Source organism: Ictidomys tridecemlineatus, chromosome 3 (genome assembly GCF_052094955.1).
Source record: "Ictidomys tridecemlineatus isolate mIctTri1 chromosome 3, mIctTri1.hap1, whole genome shotgun sequence".
Lineage (NCBI taxonomy): Eukaryota > Metazoa > Chordata > Mammalia > Rodentia > Sciuridae > Ictidomys > Ictidomys tridecemlineatus.
Window position 1 is genome coordinate 20,646,583 of NC_135479.1, and position 26,491 is coordinate 20,673,073.

Genomic DNA, 26,491 nt, shown 5'->3' on the forward strand with positions numbered 1-26,491 from the left:
AACCACCCTGTGAGAGAGAACCCTCTTTTTCTTCATCTTAACATTTTTAATATTCCCCCCCACCCCCATTTGAGAGCTCACTTCTAAGCAGGAAGTCCTTGGAGCAGTCTAGCCTCATCACAGGAACCCTGGGACACAGAGAAAACTCCCTTCCTCCCTGACTCCAGTTGTGGGAAGACAGCCCAGGCCACCCATGCACCTTGTCCCTCACGCCCTGGCTGCCCCCTGAGGCTCCACATTCAAACGGGCCCAGCGCAGACGCCAGTGTCCTGGCAGCGCCTAAATCGTTAGTGCCGCTGTGATTAGGCTGCTAATCTCTGTTGGGTGGAGTGGGTGCCAGCTGCCAGGCTACGGGATCCTGCTGGCTGCTGGGACAGGGACATGGTTCTTCACTGGGGCAGGATGCCCACCGAGGGCCACCCTGGCCATAAGCCTGCCTCCTCCCACTCCCCGGGCACCTCCTCCGGGATTCCCTCTGGATGGGCTCAGGCGCAGGGCTGAGAGCTGTGCAGGGTGAGCTGGGAGGTCACCTTCACCCTCTGACCTCAGGCCCCGTCCCCTTGGCCCCCACCCCTGCCTACAGTGTGGACAGAGCTTGACTGATGTCACTGTCCCTCCAGATTCCCCCCCAAAGCCTTGGGAGACAGAATGGTCTCCTTTTACAAGTGAGGAAACTCGGCTCCCACCCTGGCTTCCTGATAGAATTGGATCCCAAGTTCCCTCTGGTCAGTGACCACGTTTGTCCCTCTGACTCGGGAATCCCCCAGGCCTGGGGCAGACTTCGAATAGTCCCAAGGGAGCTGGGGGTTCCCTCAAGTCACCCTCCCCACTCAGACGCAGGGGGGACTGTCGGGGCCACGATACACCTGGGGGAGGAGGCTGGGCGCCAAGCCTCTCCACCTTCTGCCCGAGGCCCTGGCATGCTCCGTGGGGGGTCAGACCAGCCCTCCGGCTCCCAGGCCTGTGCAGCCTTGTTCCAGGCCCTTCTGGCTCCCAGGGCTGGGCTCTCCGGACTCCCCCCGCCCCCCCAAGAATGAGCTCAGCCTCCTAATTGCGGCTGAAGATGGAGGATCACCCTACCCCGGGGCTGAGGCTCCAGCACCACCTTTGTTTCTGAACAATGAACTGCTAAGAGGCCATCTTGTCCAGGCTGGGCCTGGGCACAGGAAGGGGCCTAGGGGAAGCATTTGGCATGTCCAGCCTGAGCCCCAGGCCCTGGGCGGCTGGGACAGAGGAAAATTATATGGCTGGGGTTTTGGCTTGGACTTCAAGGGCCAGGGGCCCAGCCTCCCTTCAGTTTGGCTATAAAGAGTGGCCCAGGGTCTCTGTCCAGACCAGACCCTGTGCCTGACCTGTGGATACCATGGCTGCCACCACCACCAGCATCCGCCAGTTCTCCTCCTCTGGCTCTGTCAAGGGCCTGTGCGTGCCCGGCGGGGGTTTCTCCCGGACGTCCTCGGTCCGCGTCAGGGGGGCCTGTCGGGCCCCCAGCCTCCTGGGAGGCGGCAGCTGCGGCAATATGTCCGTCACCTCGTCCCGCTTCTCGACGGGTTTCGGGGGTGGCTATGGCGGTGGCTACACCTGCAACCTGGGTGGGGGCTTTGGCTCCAGCTTTGGGGTGTCGGATGCCCTGCTGGGGGGCGGTGAGAAGGAGACCATGCAGAACCTCAACGACCGCCTGGCCTCCTACCTGGACAAGGTGCGCGCCCTGGAGGAGGCCAACGCCGACCTGGAGATGAAGATCCGTGAGTGGTACAAGAAGCAGGGCCCCGGGCCCGCCCCCGACTACAGCCACTACTTCAAGACCATCGAGGACCTGCGCAGCAAGGTGGGAGCCCGCTCTCTGCCCTCTGTCCTCTGCCCTGCGTTCCTGCTTTGGACTCACCCCATCCAGCTGCAGATCCTTGCAAACAAGGATCCAGACTCCCATCCCTCCCTCTCCCTCCCTCCCTTTCTCTGAACCCAGCCCTGGCCAGTCTGGGTCCTGCACCTGGAGGACATCCTGTGCTGTGAGGTCACTGGGCGCTCTCCAGGGGGACAGAGTAGAACACCTCCCTCCCTAGAGAGAGCACATTCGGGGTGGGTGATGGAGGAGAGATGGGGAAGTCTTCAGAACCTTGAAGGCAGTTCCTGGTGTAGAGAAGAGCTTGGCAAAGGCAGAGGACTGGGAAGGATTTGTGTGGCTGTTGGAACAGGAGGCTGGAGTGCCTTTGCTGCCCCTCTGAGGCTGCCCTCCTGCCTGCCTTGCCTCCTCCAGGCAGCCCTCCTGGGTGGATGTCACTTGCCTTCTGTCCCCAGGTCTTGGGGTCTCTTCAACATTCTGAGGTTCAGCCTGTGTGCTTTAGTTGTGGGTCTTCCCTACTCTCTGTGATGGCCTCTTGATTCTCCGAGGGCAGGGACCATGTCTCTCCTGGCAGACTGAGGCGCCCCTGGGGTCAGAAGCTGCATTTCCCCACTCAGTCTGAAGCTAGTCTAATGGAGGGGACACTCTGCCCCCCAACCCCCGCCGCCTTCCCCTGCACTCATACATGCTCTCCTGCCCTCTAAGGACATGGCCGTAGCGGTCTGTAAACGTGATCATTCTGGTCTTTGGTACTGACTTATTCTGGGAGGGTCCGCCAAGCTGTGGTCCTAGTGGGGGTTGAGGGGGCAGCGGGGCAAGCTGGGCCTGCCCAGGCTGCTGGGTGGAGAGCCAGGCCTGAGGCTGCCCTGTGAGGGGCTCTGTCTGCTCCTGCCCGGGACCTCCACCAGGCAGGGAATTCCTGCCATTTCGCCTTGGAAGCGGAGGCACTGGTGGTGCCAGATCAGATACCAGTTTGGTTGGGGAGTCGGGGAACCCGGGGGAGCCCTGGTGAGTCAGTGCTCTGAGCTACGGGGTTAGCCAGCACCTCACCGCCAGCCCCCGGCGCACCCGGCACCAGACTCTGTCCCTCTGAAGTGTTCACAGTGGACCCTCCCTGTCCCCGCCGGCCTCCTGGGCACTGAGATGGGTAGGAACTGAGCCCTCATAGATGTCGGCTCTAGAGGGGCCCACTGAGGCCCGGAGAGGGGAACAAATTGGTCTTCAGGCTCAGCGGCTCCAGGGTCACTTCCCAGAACTCAGGGCCTCGAGTGAGGCCTGGGAGGAGAGCTGGTATGACCCTGGATGCCAGGGATGGCCTGGCTGGGGATCGTCCCTCCCACACCCTCAGCCTTTGGGTCTTTTTGTCCCAGTCCAAGATCTACCCAGCTTAAGTGCCACGTGCAAGCTCTTCCCTCTGCACCCCGGGGTTCTCAATCGGGGCTTTTCTTGCATGTGTCCAAGGATCCTAGTGACAGCAGCAGTGATGATATCCAGCCCTCTGCTCCTCCTCATGCTCATTCAGCTGCCCAGCAGGCCTTGCAAAAACTGGCCAAATCAAACCAAACAGCTTTGCTCTGGGTTAGAGGTGGGAGCTGTCATAACCTCCTCAAACAATGAATGAATCCATCATTTAATTAGACAAATGTACCCTGGGGGCTGACTCTGGGCCAGGCGCTGTGCCCAGTCCTTAGGATTCCAAAAGGAATGAGGCGGATATGGCCTTGTCTGGCTCCCCTGCAACTCAGATTCTAGGGGAGGAGGAAATAACCCGAAAAGTCTTGGAAACCAGACTGCCACCTGGAGAGTGGGAGGGAGGGGGCCTGGGGCGGGGGTCTAGATGGGGCATGTGGGAGGGCTTCCTGGAGAGGGTGACAGTGATGGGGGAGGGGTGCATAAGCATCTTTGTCCTGGTGTCCCTGCTTACCTGTGCCTGGGCATGGTGTCCCCACTGCTCCGAGGCTCTTGGAATTCACATCAGGGTGCTCAGAGGGGGACACCACAGGGACCTTCATCACCCTCACTCTAGCGCATTCCCTAAAGGCTGCAAGAGGGGTGTGGCCAGGCCTCGGGGCTGCCTAGGGAGTATGCTCAGGGAACCCACCACCTCTTCCAGATCCTGGCAGCTACCATCGACAATGCCAGCTTGGTGCTCCAGATTGACAATGCCCGTCTGGCCGCTGATGACTTCCGCACTAAGTGAGTCTGGGCTCGGGGGCTGGTGGTGGGTTCCCAGCTCTGCACATCACGAGTGCCCTGTGTGTTGACCGGGGAGTCCTGGTGGCACGCTGTGGCTCAGACCTCCAACCCCTCCAGGTACGAGACAGAGCTGAACCTGCGCATGAGCGTGGAGGCCGACATCAACGGCCTGCGCAGGGTGCTGGACGAGCTGACCCTGGCCAGGGCTGACCTGGAGATGCAGATCGAGAGCCTGAAGGAGGAGCTGGCCTACCTGAAGAAGAACCACGAGGAGGTGAGGCCTGGTCACGGAAAGCAGGAAAGGCCCTCCTGGGAGGGAGCAAGCAGGCCTGGGCTGCAGAATCTCCCCAGGTGGGACCGTGAACTCAGTCCAGTTCCTAGCCCTGACACTGACCCCAGCCTACAGGGCCCTGGGGGAGGTCTGGAAGGGCCCATCCTCCAAAGACTCTTTCCTTGCCCCTTGAGGCTTGGCTCATTGCTTCGTGGCAGTTAACTCACTAATGAGTAAATCAGTCTAACACACAATGCTAATTATTATAATTAATTATAATAGTGATAGTCCTAACAACAAGAAGCCTTTGCCCAGCACATTACATGTGATTCACAGCAATTACTGCAGCTGATATTGACAACATTGCTGGGAGAAAGATACTCTTTCCTTCTTTCTGCCAGTAAAGAAACTGAGGCTCAGAGAGGTTAAGGAATTTAGCCAAGTCTGCACAGGGACCTCACCCCAGGTCTGTCTGACCAGATCTACACTCAGATCTGACTCCACCTCTCCTGCCTCCTTTTTCCAGAGAGTTCTGGGTTTTAGGTACCCAAAGGCTTAGTCCAAGAATGGAGATCCAGGGTTTTCTCAGGGACACAAGTGGTCTTTGATCCTCTTCTTGTGGCTGTAGGGGGTGCCTGATTCTCACACAGTAGGACATACAGAAAGTGTTTCCCCCATGCAGTTGCTTCAGTGAGGCCTGGCTCCTGCTGACACCAGCATAGGGCTGGTCCTGTTCCCGTGCTCCCGGGTGGTAGCAGGGACAGGGCAGGCGTCAGTGTGACCAATGAGATTGCCTTGGCTCATCCTCTGCACGCTGGGAGTTGCTGTCTCTCTCCTGCCCCCCACACACTGGAGATGGGTGGAATCTCCCCTCAGCGTCTCAGTGTGTATTGGGGACATTGTCGCTATCCCTAGTTCTGTGCATTTGAGACTTGACATCCATTTCGGGCTGTCAGGATGAGGAGCCGTTGGTCTGTCTGTCATCAGCACATGCCTCTCTGAGGTCCTGGGGCCTCTCCTTAGGATGGCCCTGGGTGAGCTCCTGCTGTTTTCTCTGCCCAGGAAATGAATGCCCTTCGTGGCCAGGTGGGCGGGGACGTCAGCGTGGAGATGGACGCAGCCCCGGGCGTGGACCTGAGCCGCATCCTGAATGAGATGCGAGACCAGTACGAGAAGATGGCGGAGAAGAACCGCAAGGATGCCGAGGACTGGTTCTTCACCAAGGTGGGTGGCCGTGTGGGAGCAGGTGTGCTTCACGTGTGGGCACATGTGCGATGCACTGTTGCGTGCTGGAGCCCTCGCAGATCCGCAGGCTGTCCCAGTTGGAAGGACCTTTGGAAACCAATTGGACCAGCCCTCATGCTTAAATGTGAACCGTAAGATGGGAGAGGCTTCAGCTCCTGCAGCCCTCCGTGGTGGCCTGGGGAACAGGTCCAGGTCTCCACAGCCCTGGCCAGGGCTCCTCCCACCACAGGTGTTGCAGGATGTGTTTTGGGATCCACAACTCACACCGGGGGTAAACACACACTGAGCATCTATAGGGTGCCAGGGACATTAACAGACATACAACAAATAAAGCCTGATCCCTGTTTTTGAGGTCCTCCTGGTCAGTCGGGGATAACGGTGGGAATGTCTGCTTAGTTCCACGTAGGCCCGGAGGGTCTGGGGACGGATGCCTTTGGGTCCCCAGAGAGGCCAGGAAGATGCTGGGGGGCGTTCCGGGAGAGAGGGCAGGGGCTGCCCCATCCCCCTGTAACGTCTGCTCCAGCCCCTGCGGCCCACCCTGCCTTCCAGACGGAGGAGCTGAACCGCGAGGTGGCCACCAACACGGAGGCCCTGCAGAGCAGCAGGACGGAGATCACAGAGCTCCGCCGCTCCGTGCAGAACCTGGAGATCGAGCTGCAGTCGCAGATCAGCATGGTAGGCCTGGGCCCTTCCCGCCCAGGGTGGCCCCACCTTGTAGACTCCTGCTCAGAGGGCCGGGGCTCCCTGCCCAGCCTTCCCTGGCATCCACGGCGGGTCTCAGCCCAGCTACAGCCCCACTGTGCTGGTTGCACCCACAGCCCCACCAGGGGGGGGGGAACCCCTGTGGGGTGCCCCGCCTCAGGAAAGGGTCCCAGCTCACAGTCACCGTGACCCCTGCCTCTCGGGCCACAGAAAGCATCCCTGGAGAACAGCCTGGCGGAGACGGAGGCGCGCTACGGGGCCCAGCTGGCCCAGCTGCAGGGGCTCATCAGCAGCATCGAGCAGCAGCTTTGCGAGCTGCGCTGCGACATGGAGCGCCAGAACCACGAGTACCAGGTGCTGCTGGACGTGAAGACGCGGCTGGAGCAGGAGATCGCCACCTACCGTCGCCTGCTGGAGGGCGAGGACTCCCAGTGAGTGGGGGGCGCCCCGACACCTGCTGGGGTGGGCTGGAGGCAACTCTGCCCAGGGAGTGAGATGGAGCACCCCACTGGGGCCTGACCATGAGGAGGCTCCGAGGCCAGAGGACAGCATCTGGAGTGGATTGTGTAGGCAGTTGGGAGCCATGGAGGGATTTGGAGCCTAGGAGGGCACGACCTTCTAGATCTTTTAGAACATTCACTTGGGCTGAAGAGGGAGAAATGGATCAGAGGGGTTAGGGTGGGCTGGAGGGATCAGTCAGGAGCAGAGTCAGGCCAGAGGAGTCCTGCTGTGTGTGGGGGAAGGGGCAGGAGGGAGGCAGGGCTGGACACCCGAGCATGGGGCCCACGTGCCTCAGTCAGTGCTCAGTGAATGTCAAGTGAGCACGTGAGGAAGTGGGTAGTGATGGCCCTGAGTTTCTGGTATGGTCGACTGTGTGGCTGGTGACGCTATCAGCCAGGACAAGCCTAGGAGCAGGGCGGGTGAGCCTCTGGTTTGGAGTTGGGAATGTTGATGGAGACCCTGCTGTGAAGGGCTGGCCACGTGGTGAGTCTCCAGGCTGAGTCACCTGTTCTAGCCCTTTGCTTCCTGACAGTGGTGGAGTCCATCTGTAGTCTAACCACAGTCTCTCCTGAGTCTATTTGCTGGGCCCTTCAGGATATGGAAAAACCACTTGCTCAGCTCCTCCTTGTAAATTCTGGGTTAGTGGTCACAAAGTAGCCACAAAGTGCCTCCAGGCTGTCCCTTTTTCTTCTTCCTACTGTGCTGAGTCTGTGAGGCTTCATCCTCCGGCCTGAGCACTTTGCGCTCCCAGCTGTGAGTTCCCAGTTTGTAGGGAACGCTCTCCCTCCTCCTGGGCCTCCCTTGCTGCAGATCCTCCCCAGCATGCTCCCAGGGGCCCACTGGCCAGCCAGCACCCTTGGGCTGACCCGTCCCCTTCTCCTTGCAGCCTGGCCTCTCAGTATTCCTCGTCCCTGACCTCGCAGCCCTCCCGCGAAGGTAAGAGCTTGCCCCATCCTGCCCAAGGGAGGGGCAGCGCAGACCCAGCGGGAGGGGAGAGGCTGAGGATCTTTCTGTGTGGGAGATTGGGGGAGCCACAGGTGGGGTGGCTGGTGTGGGTAGGGTCCCCCTCCTGAGGCTCCTGTGCCCCGTCCTTCACCACCTGCAGCCACGGTGACAAGCCGCCAGGTGCGCACCATCGTGGAGGAAGTCCAGGATGGCAAGGTGGTCTCCTCCCGCGAGCAGGTCCACCGCTCCACTCACTGAAGCCCCTTTCAGCATATTGAAGGCCAAGGGGCAGCCATCGCCTCCAGCTCCCAGCACGCTGCTGCCAGGCCCCAAGCGCCTGCCTGGGCCCCACCCCGTGAGCTGCTCAGCCTTTCTGTATCTGCTTCCTGCATCCCCCCACCCCACCCCCAATCAGGGGCCTCCTGAGTTGGCCTCGTGCCTGCAATTAAAGCTTTGCTGAAGTTCAGTCCTTCAACTTGTGATCTGGTCTGGTCATTGGCTTGGGCAGCGTGGGATGAGGGATTTTGGGGGAGGAGAGTTCACTGAGCGTCTGGTATCGCTTGTCACCTGCCCACCTGTCCTGCCCACTCCATTCAGGCCTGGGGCTCCTGGGAAGATGAGATGGGAGGAGGCGGAAGTGTTGAGGGTGGAGGCCTGGGATAGCCCGCCAGGCCCGGGAAGTTTCCAAGAATCAGCCTCTGGCTCCCCGTGTTCTGTGGCTGGTCTCTGGCAGGGCCCCATAGACTTTCTGGGGAACACTGCAATTAAAGAATGCTCATCAGGCCCTGGGGGGGGGCGGGCGGGCGTTCAAGGTCAGAAGGACAGGGGCTGGGCAGGGGGCTTTCCAGAGGAGTGCTCCAGAGCACTACTGATGGATGAGAGGGGGTGGCAGCTGCCCAGCCTGCCCAGGAGACCAGACCGGCTCTGCCTGGCTCAGCTGGGGGTGTGTGTGGGGCGGGGTGGCCACTGTGCATGTGAGCGTGGGGGGCGTCCTGTTTGCTTTGGTGGCTTGGCAGCGGCTGGGCTATTGGGGAAACGCTTTCAGCTGCTGTCTGGGGGCTGCCTGGGCCTGTCTGGGAGGTGGAACACATTGGCAGCCTGAAACACGACCACATTCCGCCCAGCGGGCCTGTCGGGACCCTGGGACCCAGGGCTGGGCTTGGGATGATGGGCAGGGCAGGGTGGAGCCGTGGGGCAGGGCACATGGCCACCCTGGGAAGTCACATCTTGGGGAGTCTGGAGAGGAAGGGCTCCGGGGGGTGTCTTTTTTGGAGCCATGTCCGTTAGGTTTCTGTTTGGCTGTGGGATAAGGGCCCCTCACCCTTCCCTTAGGTCTCTTGGGGCACAGAAGGGGTCAGGAGGGTGGAAATGAACATCCCACTCACAGATACCCTCTTACCACCACACTCCTCCCACAGCCCCCAATTCCTCATCCTGTAGCTAAGCTCTGCTTTGCATACCTCAGTCCTGGATATCACCTGTAGAGGGAAGGAAAGGGAAGATTTAGAAGAGAAGGCTGGGTTCCAATGACCCAGGGATGGGGTCAGGGCCAGAAAACTGACCAGAAGGAGCCTTTGCCCCAGAAGTGCATCCCTAGGTGCCAGGGTGTCACAGAAGGGGAGTCCTTGGGAGAAGGGGCATAGTGGCTTGGTGAAGGGTTAAGAGGCAGCCCCGCCAGCCCAGGCTGGTGTGAGGTGGGCAGGGTGGACCTTGGCTCCCTTGCTAAGCCCTAGTTCCCTTAGCTGGGACCTGGACTAGTAACCTGAGGCTCAGGGAGTTCCTGTGTTGTTGGGGGCTGGGGGGTTCAGGTCAGATTCCAAGGCAGGATGGGTGCTCCATCCTTTCTGTCCCCCCAGCACCCAGCCTGAGGACTGCCACGTGTATGTGGTGATGTGTGGCAAAGGAAAGCTACCTGGTGGGGGCGGGGGCCATCCCATTTCTCCATCGGACCCAGCGTCCAGGAAGCCTTTGCTGAGGTGGCAGCTGCTTGGGAGGGCCTGTGACGGTGACGTCCTGCCTTCTCCTCTTCTCCGTATTAGGTCATGGGAAAGCATAGCTGGAGGGCCAGCCTGATTCACAGGTGACGGACCTGAGACCAGAGACACATACATGCACATGCAGACGCCCAGCGCGGGGGTTTGGAGAAATGAGGCAAAGCCCTGATGTTGGGAGGGGAGGGGGGGCCCACAGCCACCTGGGAGCTGGCAGGTAGCCAAGGGTGATGAAAGCCCAGGGGAATGGAAACAGAGCAGCGAGCCTGTTGTAATCGCTACGCCCACTTGCCGGCCTATAAAGGAAGCGGCGAGCCCCAGCAGTAACATGCACCTTGGCGCCTCGCTACCTCCCGAGCCCTCTCGTTCTGTGCCCGCCACCCGCTACCACCATGACGACCACCATCCGCCAGTTCACCTCCTCCAGCTCCATCAAGGGCTCCTCTGGCCTGGGGGGCGGCTCATCCCGCGCCTCCTGCCGACTGTCTGGCAGCCTGGGTGGCGGCTCCTGCAGGCTGGGGTCAGCTAGTGGCCTGGGCAGTGCCCTGGGGGGTGCCAACTACTCTAGCTGCTACAGCTTCGGCTCTGGCAGCAGCTATGGAGGCAGCTTTGGGGGCGTTGATGGGCTGTTGGCCGGAGGTGAGAAGGCCACCATGCAGAACCTCAACGACCGCCTGGCCTCCTACCTGGACAAGGTGCGGGCCCTGGAGGAGGCCAACACCGAGCTGGAGGTGAAGATCCGAGACTGGTACAAGAAGCAGGCCCCTGGGCCCGCCCCCGACTACAGCCACTACTACCACATCATCGAAGACCTGAAGAACAAGGTAGGGCCTGCTGGCAGGAAGGGCCCCCAGGAGCATGACTTCTCCCATGTCCTGTAGAGAAGGCCTGGAGTCTAGTCTGGGCTGCCACAGGGTTGCAGGGAGTCCAGGGCTTGGCATTCAGAGCCTGTCGTGGAGACCCTCAGTGGCCCACATTGCCTTTTCCTGGGGCAGCATCCTGGGCCACAGAGAAGCAGGCCTCGTGAGGCTCCTTGGAGCATCGATCTTCCCCTCAGGCAGTGTCTTGTCCCCTCGTGTGGTTGCGGGATAGTTCTCCAGGATGCATGTGGTGGCCTGGTCCCAGGCGGGGCATCTGCACACATGGGCATCTCTCCTTTAGAGCAGAGGCCGGCAGCACCTGGAGTAGTGGGATGGGGGTCTGAGCCAGCTCCTGATGGTACCTGCTGGGAGGAGAGGCAGGAGGGCAGGGGTAGAGCTCAGCATGGGGGTGGTCTCTCATGGGCCTGGTTTAGGGATTTCTCTGTCCCTCAAGATTGGGGCTCTGCAAACCCCAGGGAGTGGGACTGAATGATGGAGCCCCAGGTTAGCACTTCCCAGGGGTTGTGATTTCTGATTTGAAATCACTGTAGGAGAGGGTTCCTCTAGCAACCTTTAGGGAGAGATCCTCAGGGGCCAGCTGTCAACAGGGGATTGGTCACACTCCCTCTTCACTTTCTGGAATTCTGGAAGAGCTGAATGTCTGGGTCAAAGACATTCTCCCATTCTCCTCTGGAGCTGCCACCTTCCCAGCCGGCTACCTCCTCTGCTTTGAGGGGGAGCCCTGTAGCAGGGTTAGGGATAGATAGGGGTAGGGGAGGCAAGTTTTGGCTCATGAGAGTCCCTCTTGCCCGCCTCTGCCAACAATGATGGTGCAGTGTATGGGAGAGGCTGGTGGGAAGATGGGGTTCCTGAAAAGGCAGCTGGTCCTGGCCCCCAGGCGGGGAGGCCTGCTCGGAATCTGGAGCTAAGCTGACCTGGTTGACTTCCCAACTCCCCAGATCCTCACAGCCACTGTGGACAACGCCAACATCCTGCTGCAGATTGACAATGCCCGTCTGGCGGCTGATGACTTCCGTACCAAGTAAGTCTCTTTCAGGTGACTGGCCGGGGGAGAGCAGGGGGCACCCCCTCCTCACTCCAGGACTCCCCTGTTGCTTGTGGCTAGGTCGAAACTGGGGTAGGGGCAGTCCTAGGGGCCAAGAGCCCCACCCCTTAGTTCAGAATGAGAAATGTGGCCAGGTCTGAGGGTCATTGGGCTTAGGCAGGTGGTAGGACAGGGAGAGGAGGAAGGAGGCAGAGACGGGGAGAAGAAGCAAGGGAGAGGGGCGGAGTGGGGTCCGGTTCTGTGATGATTCTAGGGCTCCAGGCTGGAATTTGTTTCCACTTTATAAGTCCTTAGAGCCCTGGCAGAATGAAGGCAGGCAGGGGCCAGGGCCTTGTCCTGCAAGTCCAAGTCCACTGAAGTCCCTGGTTGCCATTGCAGGTTTGAGACAGAGCAGGCCCTGCGCCAGAGCGTGGAGGCCGACATCAACGGCCTGCGCAGGGTGCTGGACGAGCTGACCCTGTCCAGGGCTGACCTGGAGATGCAGATTGAGAATCTCAAGGAGGAGCTGGCCTACCTCAGGAAGAACCACGAGGAGGTGAGGTGGCAGGGGCAGCAGGTCAAAGAGGCTGAGGAGTGGGTGGCAGGGCCCTGGGGCTGGGCTGCGGTTGAGGCAATGGGAGAGAGCAGAGCAGGCTCGCTGGGTTAGTCACGGCACAGGGCTGCCCCATCTACAGAGCCCTGAGCCCAGTGGTCCAGAAGGCAGACTCCTCCATGTACCACACTGCTTCTCTGCATCCAAAACCTCCCAGGAGCCACCAGGGCCTCCCTCACAATGACAGCAGATGAGTGGGGAAGTGGAATCCTGCCTCAGTTTTTAAACTCACAAATCTGTACCCTGCAAATCCATTTGGAAGTTGGAAGAGGACCTTTTTAGGATCACAGGCCTAAGAATTAGCTCTTTGGAGAGCTCTCAGTCTAATGAGGGAGGCAGGACCCATGGTGAGCAGAGGATCAGAAATCCTTAGGAGGGTCTAAGGAAAGCAGCTGGGCAAAGCAGAAGAGGGGTCCGTAGGAGTAGGGCGTGGAGAGACCCAGATGAAGGGTGTGGGGAACTTGGGAGTGGGGGGGCCGAGACAGGCTCAGATGCTCATGCCCACATCCCCCTTGTCCACAGGAAATGAACTCCCTGCGAGGCCAGGTGGGCGGTGAGATCAATGTGGAGATGGACGCCGCCCCTGGTGTGGACCTGAGCCGGATCCTGTCCGAGATGCGCGACCAGTATGAGAAGATGGCGGAGAAGAACCGCAAGGATGCTGAGGATTGGTTCTTTAGCAAGGTGGGGGGCTGCTGCAGGCCAGATGGGGTGCAGGAGCAGGAACCCCAACAGTAGCCCACTGCCTGGCATCTTGGGGCTGCTCCATCCTCAGTGAGGGGCCTGGACTCAAGAGATCAGGGTCACCAAGTACATCAACAGACCTGGAACTTAGCAAAAGCTGGGGCTTGGGGGATGGGTGGGGAGGAGGGGAGCCCCCAAGGAAAAAAGGCAGAGGGAGTTTCCATTGCTCTCTAAGAAGTCAGGAACTAGCACAGGCGCCAGGCTACATGTCCTGGCTGGCCCTCAAGTTTCCTGTTCTCTGCCTCCCACTTGTGGGGTTAACCATAAAGACTGAACACTTCAGAGTTCCTTCCTGGGCTTCAGGAAGTGAGAAGTGGGTGAGAAGGAGGAGAGAGGTTCAGGGTAGGTCAGGACAGAGGCCATGGCCCTGGGGAGGGGGATGTGCTGGGGAGTGAGAAGAGTCAAGGTGCTTGTCTGAGTCTGTGGCAGCCAGGGGCCATCTGATTTGGAGAAGGGACCCAGGCTCATGCTGCTCTGTCCCATGTCCTGTCTGCAGACAGAGGAGCTGAACCGCGAAGTGGCCACCAACAGCGAGCTGGTGCAGAGCGGCAAGAGCGAGATCTCCGAGCTCCGGCGCACCATGCAGGCCTTGGAGATCGAACTGCAGTCCCAGCTCAGCATGGTAGGAATGCTGCTGTGTGTCGGGGGGGGGGGGGGGGGTGGACCCAGTGCTGGGGAGGGGGCACTGCCACCCTCACTGACCCCTGCTTCCCCCCATTTCCTATAGAAAGCATCCCTGGAGGGCAGCCTGGCAGAGACGGAGAACCGCTACTGCGTGCAGCTGTCCCAGATCCAGGGGCTGATTGGCAGCGTGGAGGAGCAGCTGGCACAGCTGCGCTGCGAGATGGAGCAGCAGAACCAGGAGTACAAGATCCTTCTGGACGTGAAGACGCGGCTGGAGCAGGAGATCGCCACCTACCGCCGCCTGCTGGAGGGCGAGGATGCCCAGTGAGTGGGGCCTAGGATCAGGGGTGGGGGCCTCCGGGCGAGGCACGGACTCTCAGACCTCCATCTAATCTCCTCCCTGTCTGTGTTTCTTTGCAGCCTGACTCAGTACAAGCCAAAAGAACGTAAGGACCTTGATGGCTGGGGATGGGCCAGGGCAAGGGGCAGGAAACCCACCTGCACTTTGCTGGGACAGAGTCCCCAAGGAGCTCCTCATTGATGACTGGGGGTGGCTGAGTGGACCTGTTAGGACTCAGAGTTGATGTTCAGGGAAAGGATCAAATAAGAGACCCTGGCTGTTCTGAGGAGGGGGTGGGGCAGGGAACTGGTCCTTACTCTGTTGGCCTGGAGACATGGTCCCAGCTCTGGAGACTCTCACTTGATGGGAGTAAAGAGACATGGTCTCAGATGTTTGCTCCTGAGGCCTGATAGGTGAGCAAAAGCTGTCCTGTCTCCTGGGGACTCTAGCCAGTGGGAGATAGAGACGTTGTCCTTGTCCTCCACATCTCAGTCTAATGCAAAGATGGATCCTAGTTTAATGGGGGTAATGGGAACCTGGATTTTGTCTTGGAGACTCCAGTCTGTGGGGAAGCTGGGGGCATAATCCCTGTATCAGAGACTGCACAGAATTGGAGATAGAACCCCTTTCATGGGGCATCTGGTCTACATACCCTTCTCTTGCAGAAGGGTTCAGCGTGTCATAATCAAATAACCCACTCAGGGAACATGAAGTCACCGGGAAGGGTGGGATGGAATGGAGGTGTTGGCAAGGACAGGAGGGACATGTGATGTTGAGGAGACAGCACAAACATTCACAGCAGCTGGGAGAGGACCAGGGGAGGGGGCTGGCTGGCTGCCACTTGGGGGCATAGCTCTAAGTGTCGGTTCCTTCTGCAGCCGTGACCACCCGACAGGTGCGCACCATTGTGGAAGAAGTCCAGGATGGCAAGGTCATCTCCTCCCGCGAGCAGGTCCACCAGACCACCCGCTGAGGACTCAGCTCCTCCTGGAAAGCCCCTCACATAGCAGGGAGGTGGCTGTCCCCTCTGCCCTACAGCCTCTGGCCTCTCCAGCCTCAGTACCTTGCCTCAGTTCCTTTCCCACATTGTCCCGTCTGATACCAATAAAGCTTGTTGACCCAGATGTGAACTGTGTGCTTGCCTTGGCTATTGAAGTGGGCATAAGTGACAAAGGATGGACTGAGAGGGGACAGGGGGGAGGGGAAGCAGTCCTCAGACACCCACCCTGTGGACATGCAGGTCAGGGGTCAGCTTGGACCAGGTAAAGAGTAAGTCTGGGGAGAGCTTGGGTTGCTTTGCTGCTTCCTGAGCCATCTTCCCCTGGTCATCTGGAGGGTTGTCTGGGTCCAGCCAGACATGGAGTGGGGTCAGCGTATCAGGTTGGGCCTCGGTAGCCTCCCGTAGCCTCCCGTGTAGTTCTGAGACCTCGGGCAGTGGAAAAGTGTCTTCCTCTCACTCGGCCTCATTTCTCATCCATAAATGGACAGAAGATCTCAGGTGCAGGACTGAATTCCAAGGATGACTCATCCAGTTCTTGCTCCTCCCCCGAGAGGGGGCAGGAGGTGGGCGAGAATTGGGAGAGGCCCAGAGGTTGGGTAGGTGGAGGAGGCAGGCTGGAGTGAGGGCCCAGGTTCCCGTGGGAGTATCAGGAAACCCCCAACAGGGGCTCCCGAGGCCCCTCCCCAGCAACAGGGGCTGGGAAGCCTGTGTACCTGGGAAGGCTGTGGCCCCAGGCCGTGTAGGGGAAAGAGTGGGGCCCCTCTGGGGATGTCTCAAAAGGTCAGCTCCCACCGGGTGGGGCAAGATGGGGGACTCTGCAGGGTGGCTGTGCCCGGAGTCAGGGCCCTTCTCCCTGGCCATTGGCCCCTCTTAGCTTCCCACCTGAGACAGGAGTGATGTGAGGGAGGGTGGGAAACTGCATGGCAGGGAAGGGGAGGAGGGACAGTCCTGCCCCCGCCACTCCTCGGACACCCTGAGCGCCAGCCCTGTTTCATTCTGGGGCAGGTGAGGGGCAGGTGTGGGAAATAATGAGGAAACACCTGGAAGTCTGAGGAAACACCTGTGTCTTCCTTCGAGTAAATCCGGAAGCCACTGGGTCGGGCCCTGCCTTTCCGGTTTTCTTTGAGGAGTGGAGGCAGGTGGAAGGGGTTAATGGAGGAGGGTGTCCCCACCCCAGTTCACTGCAGGGCCTTGGGGAGGGGTTCGGCTTTTGCAGAATCAAATCAGGGTCCTGCCACATCTTCCAGTGCCTGGAGGTGGGAGTGAGAACTCGGGGGAAGGGGACAGGAGCTGCCAGGGCCCCCTGAGGCCTGGCATGGTGGGGGCTTGGGACAAGCAGAGATAGGACAAGCAGGTGGGGGCAATGGTAAGAACAATGGTCACTGGGGTGTGGGTTCATCGGGGGGGTGGCAGGTCATCTCTGGACCTTAGAAGCTGTGGTGTAAAACGAGGGTGAGAGGAGTCGCTAATGGCCTTCCAGTCTGGTACCCCAGGACCAGTTAGATCCTGGAATTGAGCCCATGGGGGCACCTGCAAGGCTCAAAGCCAGGCAGACCCTTCTCCATCAAAGCTGGTGCCTCTCTGCTGCCTAGCAGCAAATATGACAATCGGGATCTGATGGGGGCAGGCGGGAGGCCCATTCCCCCACCCCCCACGGCACATCTGCCCACAACCAGAAGAACCAGCCTGGGACTGTGCATGGCTCATCTTGGAGAGTGAGCTCATTTATCTGAACCAGAGTCCAGGAATTGGGGAGAGTCTTGGGAAAGGCACCCCATTGTATGGATGGGGACACTGAGGCTTCCAGCAGCAGTGACTCAGCCCTTCTCCTGGAGCCTGGCATGTCAAGGGTGGAGCAGGGCGGGAGAGGGGAGTGATCCCAGTCTGTGCTGGGAAGAGGTGCCCAGCCCCACTGGCTCTCAGACAGGGGCTGTCCCTCTTCTGGAGACTCTGGGGATCCACTCTTCCTGAGGGGGTGGGTGAGGAGGGGCCAGAGTGTAGGGAGGCCTGGTGACGGCTCTGGTTGTACCTGTCTGGGGGGGGTCTAAGTCCCTCCCCACAGATTGAGGGGGCGGGTGGCAGAGAGCGAGTGCCAAGCCAGCAGAGACGGTGGCTGTCAAGTTGAGGGGGGTTCCCAAGGGACGGTGTGGGGAGATTTGGTGTTTTGTCTGGGCACCCCAAACAAGCTCAGGCTTCTGGGTTCATGCAACTGACCCTGGATGGGGGACCTAGTATTGGGACGACATGCAGAGGGCTCATCCTTCACCCACACCAGCTTGCAACCCCGCCCCCTCACCCTGGCCACAGCTGTGGTCTGTGATTGCCCCTGGAGTAGCCGCACCCACTCTCCTATGACGACACACACCTGATTCCCAGGCCACGCCCAGGCCCGCTGAAGCCAGCCCTGGGACTCGTCCTCCACCATGCTGCTGCCCTGGCAGGGGCTGACCTGACATACGGCCTGGGGAAGAAGGATGTGGTTGGTGGGCAGCTTTGCCCACAACATTGCCTGGCTCTGTGCCTGGCTCCACACTGAGTGGGAGGGAGAGGACACAGGCCTTGGCTCAGAGGGACAGTGTCTGCTCTGAGAGGCCCTAGCTTAGGGGTGGCAAGCAGGGCACAGGGGCTGGCCTGTGGGTCTCTTGGGGAGCTGAGGGGAGCAGAGAAGCCAGAGTCAGGGCTGTCCTGCCCCAGGCACAAAGGAGGCTGCATCTGAGCTTGACAGAACATGGGGCTCCCTTGAAGGCCCCTTGTTTATGACCAGTGTGAGGGGATGTGACTGCTCTCCCCCAGATGGTGGGCATCACACATGCAGGAGGAGAAAGGACCACTGAAGTCCCCCGACTTGGGACTTGAGCCAGGGTCTGGACCCAGACATTTGTTCGCCATTAGGGACCCTGCCGGCTCTTTCCCTTGTACCCATCGTGACCCGACCACAGAGTACCGGCACTGTCTTTACCACCCTCTCTCACTGGCTAGATTGTGTATTCCGAGGGCTGCTCTGTCTTGCTCTTTGAATCTGAGGGCCTGGCACATGGTGGGTACTTATAGACACCTTTTGAATAAATGTGGTGGTGGCCACGGTCCTCCAGGGGCTTTGTTTATGTCCCTCCTTCTCCTCTCATGTGACTGTACGATCCCACTGTTATTCCCATTTCCCAGAGAAGGAAACCGAGGCTCAGAGAGGCTGAAGGGCTTGCCAATCTCCGCCCTGCTGGCTTCAACTCCAGGCTGGTCTGTCCTGGTCCAGTGGGGCTCTGAAGCCCACGGCTCTGGCCTGGCCCCCAGGGGCTGGGAGTGTGCAGCGCCCCCCCTTCTCTCCACCTCCCAGCACCCTGGGCTACCTTCTGCCTCCCCAGCATGGGAATCTCCTAGGGAGCTTGTAAAACAGTCCCAGGACCAGGCTTGTCCTGGGCAATGCTAATAGAGGGTTTGGAGCAGGGGCTGGAGTCTGCGTGGGGATTCTGATGATCACGGCAAGCTGAGGCGGGGCATTGGCCAATGATGTTTCCGGGATAACTCCAAGAGTGACATGACCTCATCTTGAGAGGGGTGGGGCTAAGGATGGAGGGAAAAGCAGGGTGGGGATGGTGCCTAGATTTGGTAGGAGTGTGTACTCTGTGCCGCCCAGGCTGAGAGGTTCTGGTCTTGATGAGCTTGGGGCAGGTGTGCAATCTTGACCTGGAGGAATTGTCCCAACTCCTTCTCTGCCAACCTGGCTCCCTCCTCCCGAGCCCAGCTGCAGCCTCTCCAGGAGAGGACCCTTCAGAGGGTTCAGAAGAGGAGGGCAGCTCCCTCCTTGACAACCGAGGCTTGGGGTGACCCTCCTAAGCTGCTTCCTGCAATGGGGCATGACCGAGGACGGAGCACTCCAGGGTTCCCAGGGTTCCCTGCAGGGAGTGCTGTATTTCTGGCTGCAGTTTTCTCTCCAGGGTCAAGTGACAAATTCTTCTAAGGTTGGAGTCTATGCCATCATCTCTCCCACCCCAGCCTCTGAGTGCTGGGTACACAGTGGGCATGTGATCTGTGGTATTGGATGAGTGGTTTGATGGGTCAGTGAGCACACCCCAAAACCTTCAGTGGTGGGGTACAAACACACACACTGGGGGCAGAGAATGAAGAGATCCCCGAGACCCCAGGCTGAGAGCCGGTGTGGACCTTGGCTGGGCAGTAGGAGCTGGATCCCAGGCTCTGCTTCTCCACTTGCGTGGTGTTCAACCCCGGGCCGGTGGTCTTTCACTCTCTCTCTGGTTGGGGCTTGGTGGCCTTTGAAGGCCATTTCTAGCCCTGAGGGTGCAGTCTGTGGTTGAACTCCAGGCCTGGACACTGGGGTTTGGGTCCCTGATTCTGAAGTCTCTTTACTCATATTTTGTGCTAGGGTTAGGCAGTATCAGGTTCTTTTTCCCAGGTCCAGCCCCAAAAGTGCCTGCATCAGCTCTGCTCATACCTCTGAGCTGATGGCCCATGAGCCTGAATGAGATGTGGCAATAACCCTGTGTCTCAGCTCTGGTCATGCTGAGACAGAATTTCCTGTCCCTGCACAGTTCAGGCACAGGCAGGCCTCTCTGGACTTCTCTCACCTCAACAGAGACACCACAGAACAAGGACAGTGGCCAGCGTCTCGGGTCACCCCACAGCACCCAAGGAGGCCTTCGTGTTTTGGCCCAGATCCCCAATCCTCCCTCCAGCTTTCAGTGCCGGGGCAGGCTCTCAGGCCAAGGTCATGACCACTGTGGGCAGAGCTCATGCCAGGCACTGCTGGGAGGTGGGTGGAAATTAAAGTTCCTTGGCCTCTGCCTGCAGGGCATTGTGGGAGTTTGGAGAGCCTCTGTTCCAAGGCTGAACGCTGAGAACTTTAGGTGAATCCCCTCCTCTCTCTGATTCTCCCTCAGTCCTCCTTACTTTATAGGGTTAATCCAAGGATCAGGAAAATTGTATACATTTAAGAAGTTTAAAGACAGTGGCTCCAGATGGTGGACAGGGCATAGGTTGGGACAGCTGACAGGCTGGGGCTTAGACATTAGCCCCTGTTGACTGATGATGTCTTGGGAAGCCAGCTCCCTTGACTGTGGACTAGTGTGGGAGACCCACCTGAGGCCCACCTCACAGAACGGGATATAGCATGTTGGAGTCAGGCAGTCTGTGTGGTGCCTGAGGGGCCAGGGGACCAGAGATTCTTAGTGTCCTCCTCCCCTCCCCCACTGAATGAATGAAGCTGCCAAGCCCAGCCTGGGATCTGTGGACATGACAGAGAGCTGTTGGGAACTGGTCCCTGGGCAGGACTGTTTCCATGTGGGGACTCTGAGGTCATGGCAGGACCGGGGGGTCACATATAAAACTAGTGGCAGGACAGGGTGTCCCTCCCACCACAGTCTAAGGTGGGTACCCCAGGTTAGGTGAGGGCAGTAGGTGGAGTAGAGGAGCTGTGTGCTGAGTTGGGGTGCTCATCAGGTAGGAGTGTGGGGGTGCAGGGCCCTGGGTGGGGTGCTACAGTGGAGAGGTGGAGTGAGGGGCAGCTGGGCTGCAAGGGAAGGATGGGAGGCTAAGGAGAGGCCAAGGGACAGGGCTGGTCATGGGGCAGGGACAAGGGGGTCTTCCTTGCATGTTCCTGTGTGGCTGGTGGTGTGTCCTCCCCTTGTACAGATGAGAAAGCTAGTGTCCAAGGACCAGAGGACCTGTCTGGGCTCTGCAGGCTGTGGAGGGTGGCCTAGGAATGCAGCTGGTAGTGGGCGCTGTTTCCATGGCAACCTCGGAACCAGGCTAGAGCCAATGGGGAAAGAGAGTCCTGGGATTTTTAGATCTAGAAAAGATGCCCCAACCCTCCAGCCCAGCCTTGGAAAAACAGGCCTAGAGAAGGGAGGTGAGAACCCTCGGGTCACACAGTGAGACAAACAGAATGCCACCATGAACCCGGCTCTCTCCTATGAACCCAGCATATTGAACCCCCATAGCTGCACCCCAAGACAGCCCAGGAGGGCATCGCTGAGGGCTCTTTCAATGAAGGCATTCACTGTGGGGCAGGGAGTCCTTCTGTGGGGCTGACTCACTGCCTGGGGACGCGATTGCCACAAAGCAGCCTGCACTAAGGCCCCGCTGTCCCCTGGGGCTCCAGGAATGGGAGCCGGCTCCCGGGCCGCCCAGCCTGAGTCACTGCTAACTCCGAGTTGTGCGTGTTTTTTCACTTGGCCCCACACCCCCAGAGTTGGGTGGGAACTCTGAGACGGCACCGCACACAGAGAAGTGAGTCCACCCTGGGCTGAATAATCCAGAGTAGGAAGTCCGATGGGACCGGAGTGATGAAATCAGAGGGGAACCTGGAGTCAGCAGTTGGAGGGCCACGCCTTCCCCAGGTGCATATAAAGGATCCTGGGGATTGAGCCGCCACAGCATCCTCTCAGCCGCCCTGAGCACCTTTCTCTTCCCTCTGCCGACTCGCTCGCTCGCTCACTCACCTCCTCCTTGGCACCATGACCACCTGCAGCCGCCAGTTCACCTCCTCCAGCTCCATGAAGGGCTCCTGTGGCATTGGTGGTGGCTCCAGCCGCATCTCCTCTGTCCTGGCCGGAGGATCCTGCCGGGCGCCCAGCACCTATGGGGGCCTGTCAGTCACCTCCTCCCGCTTCTCCTCTGGGGGAGCCTTCGGGATGGGGGGCGGCTATGGCGGTGGCTTCAGCAGCAGCAGCAGCTTTGGTGGGGCCCTAGGTAGCGGCTTTGGTGGTGGCTTCGGTGGCGGCTTTGGTGCTGGTTTTGGTGTTGGCTTCGGTGGCGGCTTTGGTGCTGGTTTTGGTGTTGGCGATGGCGGCCTCCTGTCTGGCAATGAGAAGGTGACCATGCAGAACCTCAACGACCGCCTGGCCTCCTACCTGGACAAGGTGCGCGCCCTGGAGGAGGCCAACACCGACCTGGAGGTGAAGATCCGAGACTGGTACCAGAGGCAGCGGCCCTCCGAGATCAAAGACTACAGCCCCTACTTTAGGACCATTGAGGACCTGAGGAACAAGGTGGGTGACTGATGGTTGGGGCATTGAGAGAGAGACTAGGGCTGCAGTGGCCTTGAGTAAATCTCTTGTTGGCAATTCCATTTATAAACAGGGAGACAGAGGTGCCTTTGGAGAGTGGCCAGATAACTGGTGGCAGAGGGTCCCTTTTCAGCATTTCTGTGTCTCAGCTGGGTCTGGAACTCTGCATCTCCATGCAAGAGTTCATTATACTGCATGCTCAATTTCTCAGCTTTGGGTCCAGGATAGGGGTGGCGGGAGATGTCGGTGCATCCTTGTACACCCTGAGCCAAGTGGAGAGGTGTCTTAGCCTGGTTGGGGGAATATAGGGCTTGCCCTGCCAGACAGCTGATCCTCAACTTTGGAGAGACTCCTTTTGTCCCTCTCTGCTCTTCACCCTTGAGCAGCAGGGTCCTTGACTGACCTCCTGTCCTGTTAACCCCATTCCAGATCATTACTGCCACCATGGAGAACGCACAGCCCATTCTGCAGATCGACAATGCCAGGCTGGCAGCTGACGACTTCAGAACCAAGTGAGCATCCAGCATGATGGGCTGAGGGCAGAGGACAGGGGACAATGGAGTAGGGCTATCCATCCAGACATCAATCCTTGGGAACCTTAAGGAGGGGACCTGAGGCTCTGAACTCCATCTTGCCAGGTATGAGCATGAGCTGACCCTGCGCCAGACCGTGGAGGCCGATGTCAACGGCCTGCGCAGGGTGCTGGATGAGCTGACCCTGGCCAGAACCGATCTGGAGATGCAGATTGAAAGCCTCAAGGAGGAGTTAGCCTACCTGAAGAAGAACCACGAGGAGGTGAGGCCATAGCCGGCTTTGGGGTTAGGAGGCTGGTTGGTGGAGTTGCTGGATCTGCCTAGGCCCAGGAGAGGGGGTCAGCTGATCTGACATCCCCTTCTATCCCTTCCTAGGAGATGCTTGCCCTGAGGGGTCAGACTGGTGGGGATGTCAATGTGGAGATGGACGCGGCCCCTGGTGTGGACCTGAGCCGCATCCTGAATGAGATGCGCGACCAGTATGAGCAGATGGCCGAGAAGAACCGCAGAGATGCTGAGGCCTGGTTCATAAGCAAGGTAAGGCTTGGGTCCTCTGCACTCCTACAGGAGGACTTCCTAGCTGGGGAGGCTTAGGAGAGCCTCACACCTTTTGCTCCTGTCTCCTATCTCAGACTGAGGAGCTGAACAAAGAAGTGGCCTCTAACAGCGAACAGATACAGAGCGGCCGCAGTGAGGTGACTGAGCTCCGCAGAGTGTTCCAGGGCCTGGAGATCGAGCTGCAGTCCCAGCTTAGCATGGTATGAAGGATGAAGCCCCACTGCAGCCCCCAAGTCACCAGCAGTGGCCACCCCCCGCAACACTGTCACAATCCAGTCCTATGTATATATTTTTTTCCCCACCGGTGGAACTGGAGCCACCATAGTATCCATTGTGGAAATGGAGAAATTAAGGTCTAGAATGGTGAAATAATTTTCTCCATGTTATCTGACCCAGCTGGAGTCAAAATCCTTGCATCTCTCAGGAAACGTGCTCAGAGACCTGGAGGGACAGGTGTGAACACCTTTGTTGACTTTCCTCTCCCTTCTCCATTTACAGAAAGCATCCCTGGAGAACAGCCTGGAGGAGACCAAAGGCCGCTACTGCATGCAGCTGTCCCAGATCCAGGGGCTGATTGGCAGCGTGGAGGAGCAGCTGGCACAGCTGCGCTGCGAGATGGAGCAGCAGAGCCAGGAGTACAACATCCTGCTGGACGTGAAGACGCGGCTGGAGCAGGAGATCGCCACCTACCGCCGCCTGCTGGAGGGCGAGGACTCTCAGTGAGTGCGACCCCCAGTGTCGCCTCTCAGCCTCTCAGCCCCCTGCTGTGTCCAGCTCATCTAATGCTCCCGTTCTTTCCCCCACAGCCTCTCATCCTCCCAGCACTCATCTGGCCAATCCTATTCTTCCCGGGAAGGTAAGTTTCCTGGGGATCCTGGGCACTGTGGCCGAGCCCCTCTCTGCAGAGCCCCTGGGTCTGCCCAGGAGTCTGCTCAGCTCCCGGAGCCCTTCTCACCTCCGATCCTCTCTCTCTCTCCGGCAGTCTTCTCCTCATCCTCTCACCAGATCCGGCCCATCCTCAAGGAACAGAGCTCCTCCAGCTTCAGCCAGAGCCAGAGCCAGAGCCAGAGCTCCAGGAACTGATCTGCCTCTCCCAGAACCTCCTGCCACCTGCAGGCCTCACCTCCTGGAGGCCTGGGCCAGGACCCTTTCTCCCAGCGCGGCCCCAGCTGTCTCCCTTTCCCTGTGCTGGTGGTGGGCTAATAAAGCTGACTTTCTGGTTGATGCAAACCTGAGTGATCTCTGTGCTTGAGCTGATGGAAGGGATGTTGAAGGTTTCTCCCAGGAACCCTCCTGGGGCCCCATACCCTGAGGGTTGCAGGAAACAACATGTCTCAGAGGAGCTGGAAGGGTCTTCCTAGAAGAGCGCCATGCCATGGCGGGATGGGGTGGGCGGGAGACACAGGAAGGGGGGAGGCTTTGGACGTGAGTGGATGGTCTCCTTTGAAGCCTTGCACAGAAGTTCCTTCATTATTCTCCCTAACGACCCTGTGAGGGCTGTTGTGATCAGGCTCATTTTGGGCTTGACAATCCCTGGGATTCAGGGAGGTTGAGTAACTTGGGTAAAACCGTTCAGAGAGGAAGTGGCATTTGGAGTTCAAACTCAAGTATACTTGGCTACAAAGTCCATATCTTTCTCTGACCATCACTTTACCTTTTTAGGTATTTAACCTCAAAGACTCCAAAGCTTGAGCTCTTAGCTCCACCCTTTGTCTCTCTGGTGTTGGAGGGTGGAAGGGAGAACCTTCTGTCTGGAGGATTGTCTTCCCCACTCCTTCAAGGCCCTCCTCTTCCTGATTGTCCTTGGCTGTCAACTGAATGCTGACGAGTCCCCTAGGCAATATTTGTCATCCAAGTCTTCCTCTTCCCTATGGCTACCACCACATTCACAGCTTCTCCCTCTCTCCCTGGAACCGGGCACAGGCTACTATCTGGGGCCTCTTGCTGTCCATCCTGATTTCTACCCAGAGACCTTTCTCACAAGAAGTGGTCAAGCTCCGGATCAAGGATGTCATCAGGACTCCCCACCTTAATAATCCGTGATGGTTCCCTTTTCCTTTGCTACTCAGCTCTTGAGTCTGTCCTGCTGCCTCTCCCTGCCCCGTGCCCATGAGTCACCCCTTCCTGACTAATTGCATGGCCCACACCTCTCAGTCACTGTTCCTTCTTCCTGATGTCTTCCATACTTTATAAATTTTAAGTGTTTTTTTTTGGGGGGTGGTTTTGGGGATTGAACCCAGGGGTGCTTAACCACTGAGCCACACCCCCAGCCTTTAAATTTTTTTTTTTGTAGTTGTAGATGGACAGAATACTTTCATTTTATTTGTTTATTTTTATGTGGTGCTGAGGATTGAACCCAGTGCCTCATGCATACTAAGCAAGTTCTCTACCACTGAGCCCCAGCCCCAGCCCCAAACTTTATAATTTTTAAATAAAAAATACAAAGTTACATATGTATAACATCTTAATACTTTTGCGTGTATGTGTGTGTGTGAAAAAGAGCCATTTCCAAGTGGACCTCATTTCTAATTTCCTACTTCCCATTTTCAACATAAGCTGTTTATTTTGGTATTTACTTCCTTCCTTATTTATTTATTCTGTCAATGGACATAATATCTTTATTTTATTTGTTTTTATGTTTATGTGATGCTGGGGATTGAAACCAGTGCCTCACTCATGCTAGGCAGTCACTGTACCACTGAGCCACAACCCTGGCCCCTTGCCTCTTATTTCTAAGTAATAGGAGTATACTACCATTTCTTGATTTTTTAAATGTAGTTTTTAATTACTTGGTTTACTATGAAGGATGAGGGCTCAGTTCTCATATATTGCATTGTTCCCCCCACTTCGTTTTTTAAAATATCTTTATTTTTATTCATTTGTTTTGATGTGGTGCTGAGGATCCAACCCAGTGGCTCATGCGTGGGGGACAAACACTCTACCACTGAACTATAACCCCAACGCCCCCCTACTTCTTCTTAACTTCTCTTCTTCCCACCTCTTAATATATTAATATTTTTCATTAGTTAAATGTTTAATGTTTACATTGGTATGACTACTTATATATTATTCATAGTGTGGTAGTAGAAGCAAATGTGACTCCATTTTGTTTTGTGACTTCATCCTGTAGAACAACCATGCCAAGTAGAAGGGTCATGACTGGGGCAAGATGTTTTTTTCCTTTTGCTATAGAAACCTTAAAGAACACGGAGCTACCTAATGGGGCATTGTTTCTGTAACTGGGGTGACTGGGCTAACTGTGATTGGTTAGGCTTCCCACCGCTTGACTGCACTCTCCCGATTCTGTAACCTGGCTTGCTTGCATTGGCTGGACCCCCGAACAACCCTTTTGCGGTTTTCAGGCTTGTAAGGAGCGCCCTTGCAATTGTTCGGGGCTGATCAGGGAACAGCTTTATGTTCTGGTCAGCTGCCACCGGTGTGCTTCAATAAAGGCTTGATTC

At 58.1% G+C, this 26,491-nt stretch overlaps 3 protein-coding genes across 3 annotated transcripts; all 3 read left to right on the forward strand.

Moving 5' to 3' along the window:
* The first annotated feature begins 885 nt into the window (after window positions 1–885).
* On the forward strand, window positions 886–8,105 carry LOC101959317 (keratin, type I cytoskeletal 42). Its single transcript, XM_005321850.4, has 8 exons — window positions 886–1,828; window positions 3,957–4,039; window positions 4,157–4,313; window positions 5,373–5,534; window positions 6,105–6,230; window positions 6,468–6,688; window positions 7,645–7,694; window positions 7,864–8,105. Exons 1-8 carry the CDS (start codon window positions 1,364–1,366, stop codon window positions 7,959–7,961), a joined length of 1,362 nt encoding a protein of 453 aa, XP_005321907.2. The 5' UTR covers window positions 886–1,363; the 3' UTR covers window positions 7,962–8,105.
* A 1,924-nt stretch (window positions 8,106–10,029) lies between these two features.
* On the forward strand, window positions 10,030–15,044 carry LOC101958745 (keratin, type I cytoskeletal 17). Its single transcript, XM_005321849.4, has 8 exons — window positions 10,030–10,518; window positions 11,514–11,596; window positions 11,999–12,155; window positions 12,735–12,896; window positions 13,453–13,578; window positions 13,684–13,904; window positions 14,001–14,026; window positions 14,799–15,044. The coding sequence occupies exons 1-8, from the start codon at window positions 10,087–10,089 to the stop codon at window positions 14,891–14,893; spliced, it is 1,302 nt and encodes a 433-aa protein (XP_005321906.1). The 5' UTR covers window positions 10,030–10,086; the 3' UTR covers window positions 14,894–15,044.
* A 5,685-nt stretch (window positions 15,045–20,729) lies between these two features.
* LOC144364635 (keratin, type I cytoskeletal 16-like) lies at window positions 20,730–24,235 on the forward strand. Its single transcript, XM_040268789.2, has 8 exons — window positions 20,730–21,921; window positions 22,369–22,451; window positions 22,578–22,734; window positions 22,848–23,009; window positions 23,105–23,230; window positions 23,529–23,749; window positions 23,837–23,886; window positions 24,013–24,235. Exons 1-8 carry the CDS (start codon window positions 21,388–21,390, stop codon window positions 24,111–24,113), a joined length of 1,434 nt encoding a protein of 477 aa, XP_040124723.2. The 5' UTR covers window positions 20,730–21,387; the 3' UTR covers window positions 24,114–24,235.
* The last annotated feature ends 2,256 nt before the right edge of the window (window positions 24,236–26,491 follow it).

What these genes read in the sequence shown, in the direction of transcription:
- LOC101959317 (XM_005321850.4), top strand. Translation starts at nt 1,364, where the DNA reads ATGGCTGCCACCACCACCAGCATCCGCCAGTTCTCCTCCTCTGGCTCT. An exon ending in GCTGATGACTTCCGCACTAA is followed by an intron (nt 4,040 to 4,156) that starts GTGAGTCTGGGC and finishes CAACCCCTCCAG; the next exon opens with GTACGAGACAGAGCTGAACC. An exon ending in CTCGCAGCCCTCCCGCGAAG is followed by an intron (nt 7,695 to 7,863) that starts GTAAGAGCTTGC and finishes CACCACCTGCAG; the next exon opens with CCACGGTGACAAGCCGCCAG.
- LOC101958745 (XM_005321849.4), top strand. Translation starts at nt 10,087, where the DNA reads ATGACGACCACCATCCGCCAGTTCACCTCCTCCAGCTCCATCAAGGGC. An exon ending in TCGAAGACCTGAAGAACAAG is followed by an intron (nt 10,519 to 11,513) that starts GTAGGGCCTGCT and finishes CCAACTCCCCAG; the next exon opens with ATCCTCACAGCCACTGTGGA. An exon ending in GCTGATGACTTCCGTACCAA is followed by an intron (nt 11,597 to 11,998) that starts GTAAGTCTCTTT and finishes TTGCCATTGCAG; the next exon opens with GTTTGAGACAGAGCAGGCCC.
- LOC144364635 (XM_040268789.2), top strand. Translation starts at nt 21,388, where the DNA reads ATGACCACCTGCAGCCGCCAGTTCACCTCCTCCAGCTCCATGAAGGGC. An exon ending in AGGCCTGGTTCATAAGCAAG is followed by an intron (nt 23,010 to 23,104) that starts GTAAGGCTTGGG and finishes CTCCTATCTCAG; the next exon opens with ACTGAGGAGCTGAACAAAGA. An exon ending in TGCAGTCCCAGCTTAGCATG is followed by an intron (nt 23,231 to 23,528) that starts GTATGAAGGATG and finishes CTCCATTTACAG; the next exon opens with AAAGCATCCCTGGAGAACAG.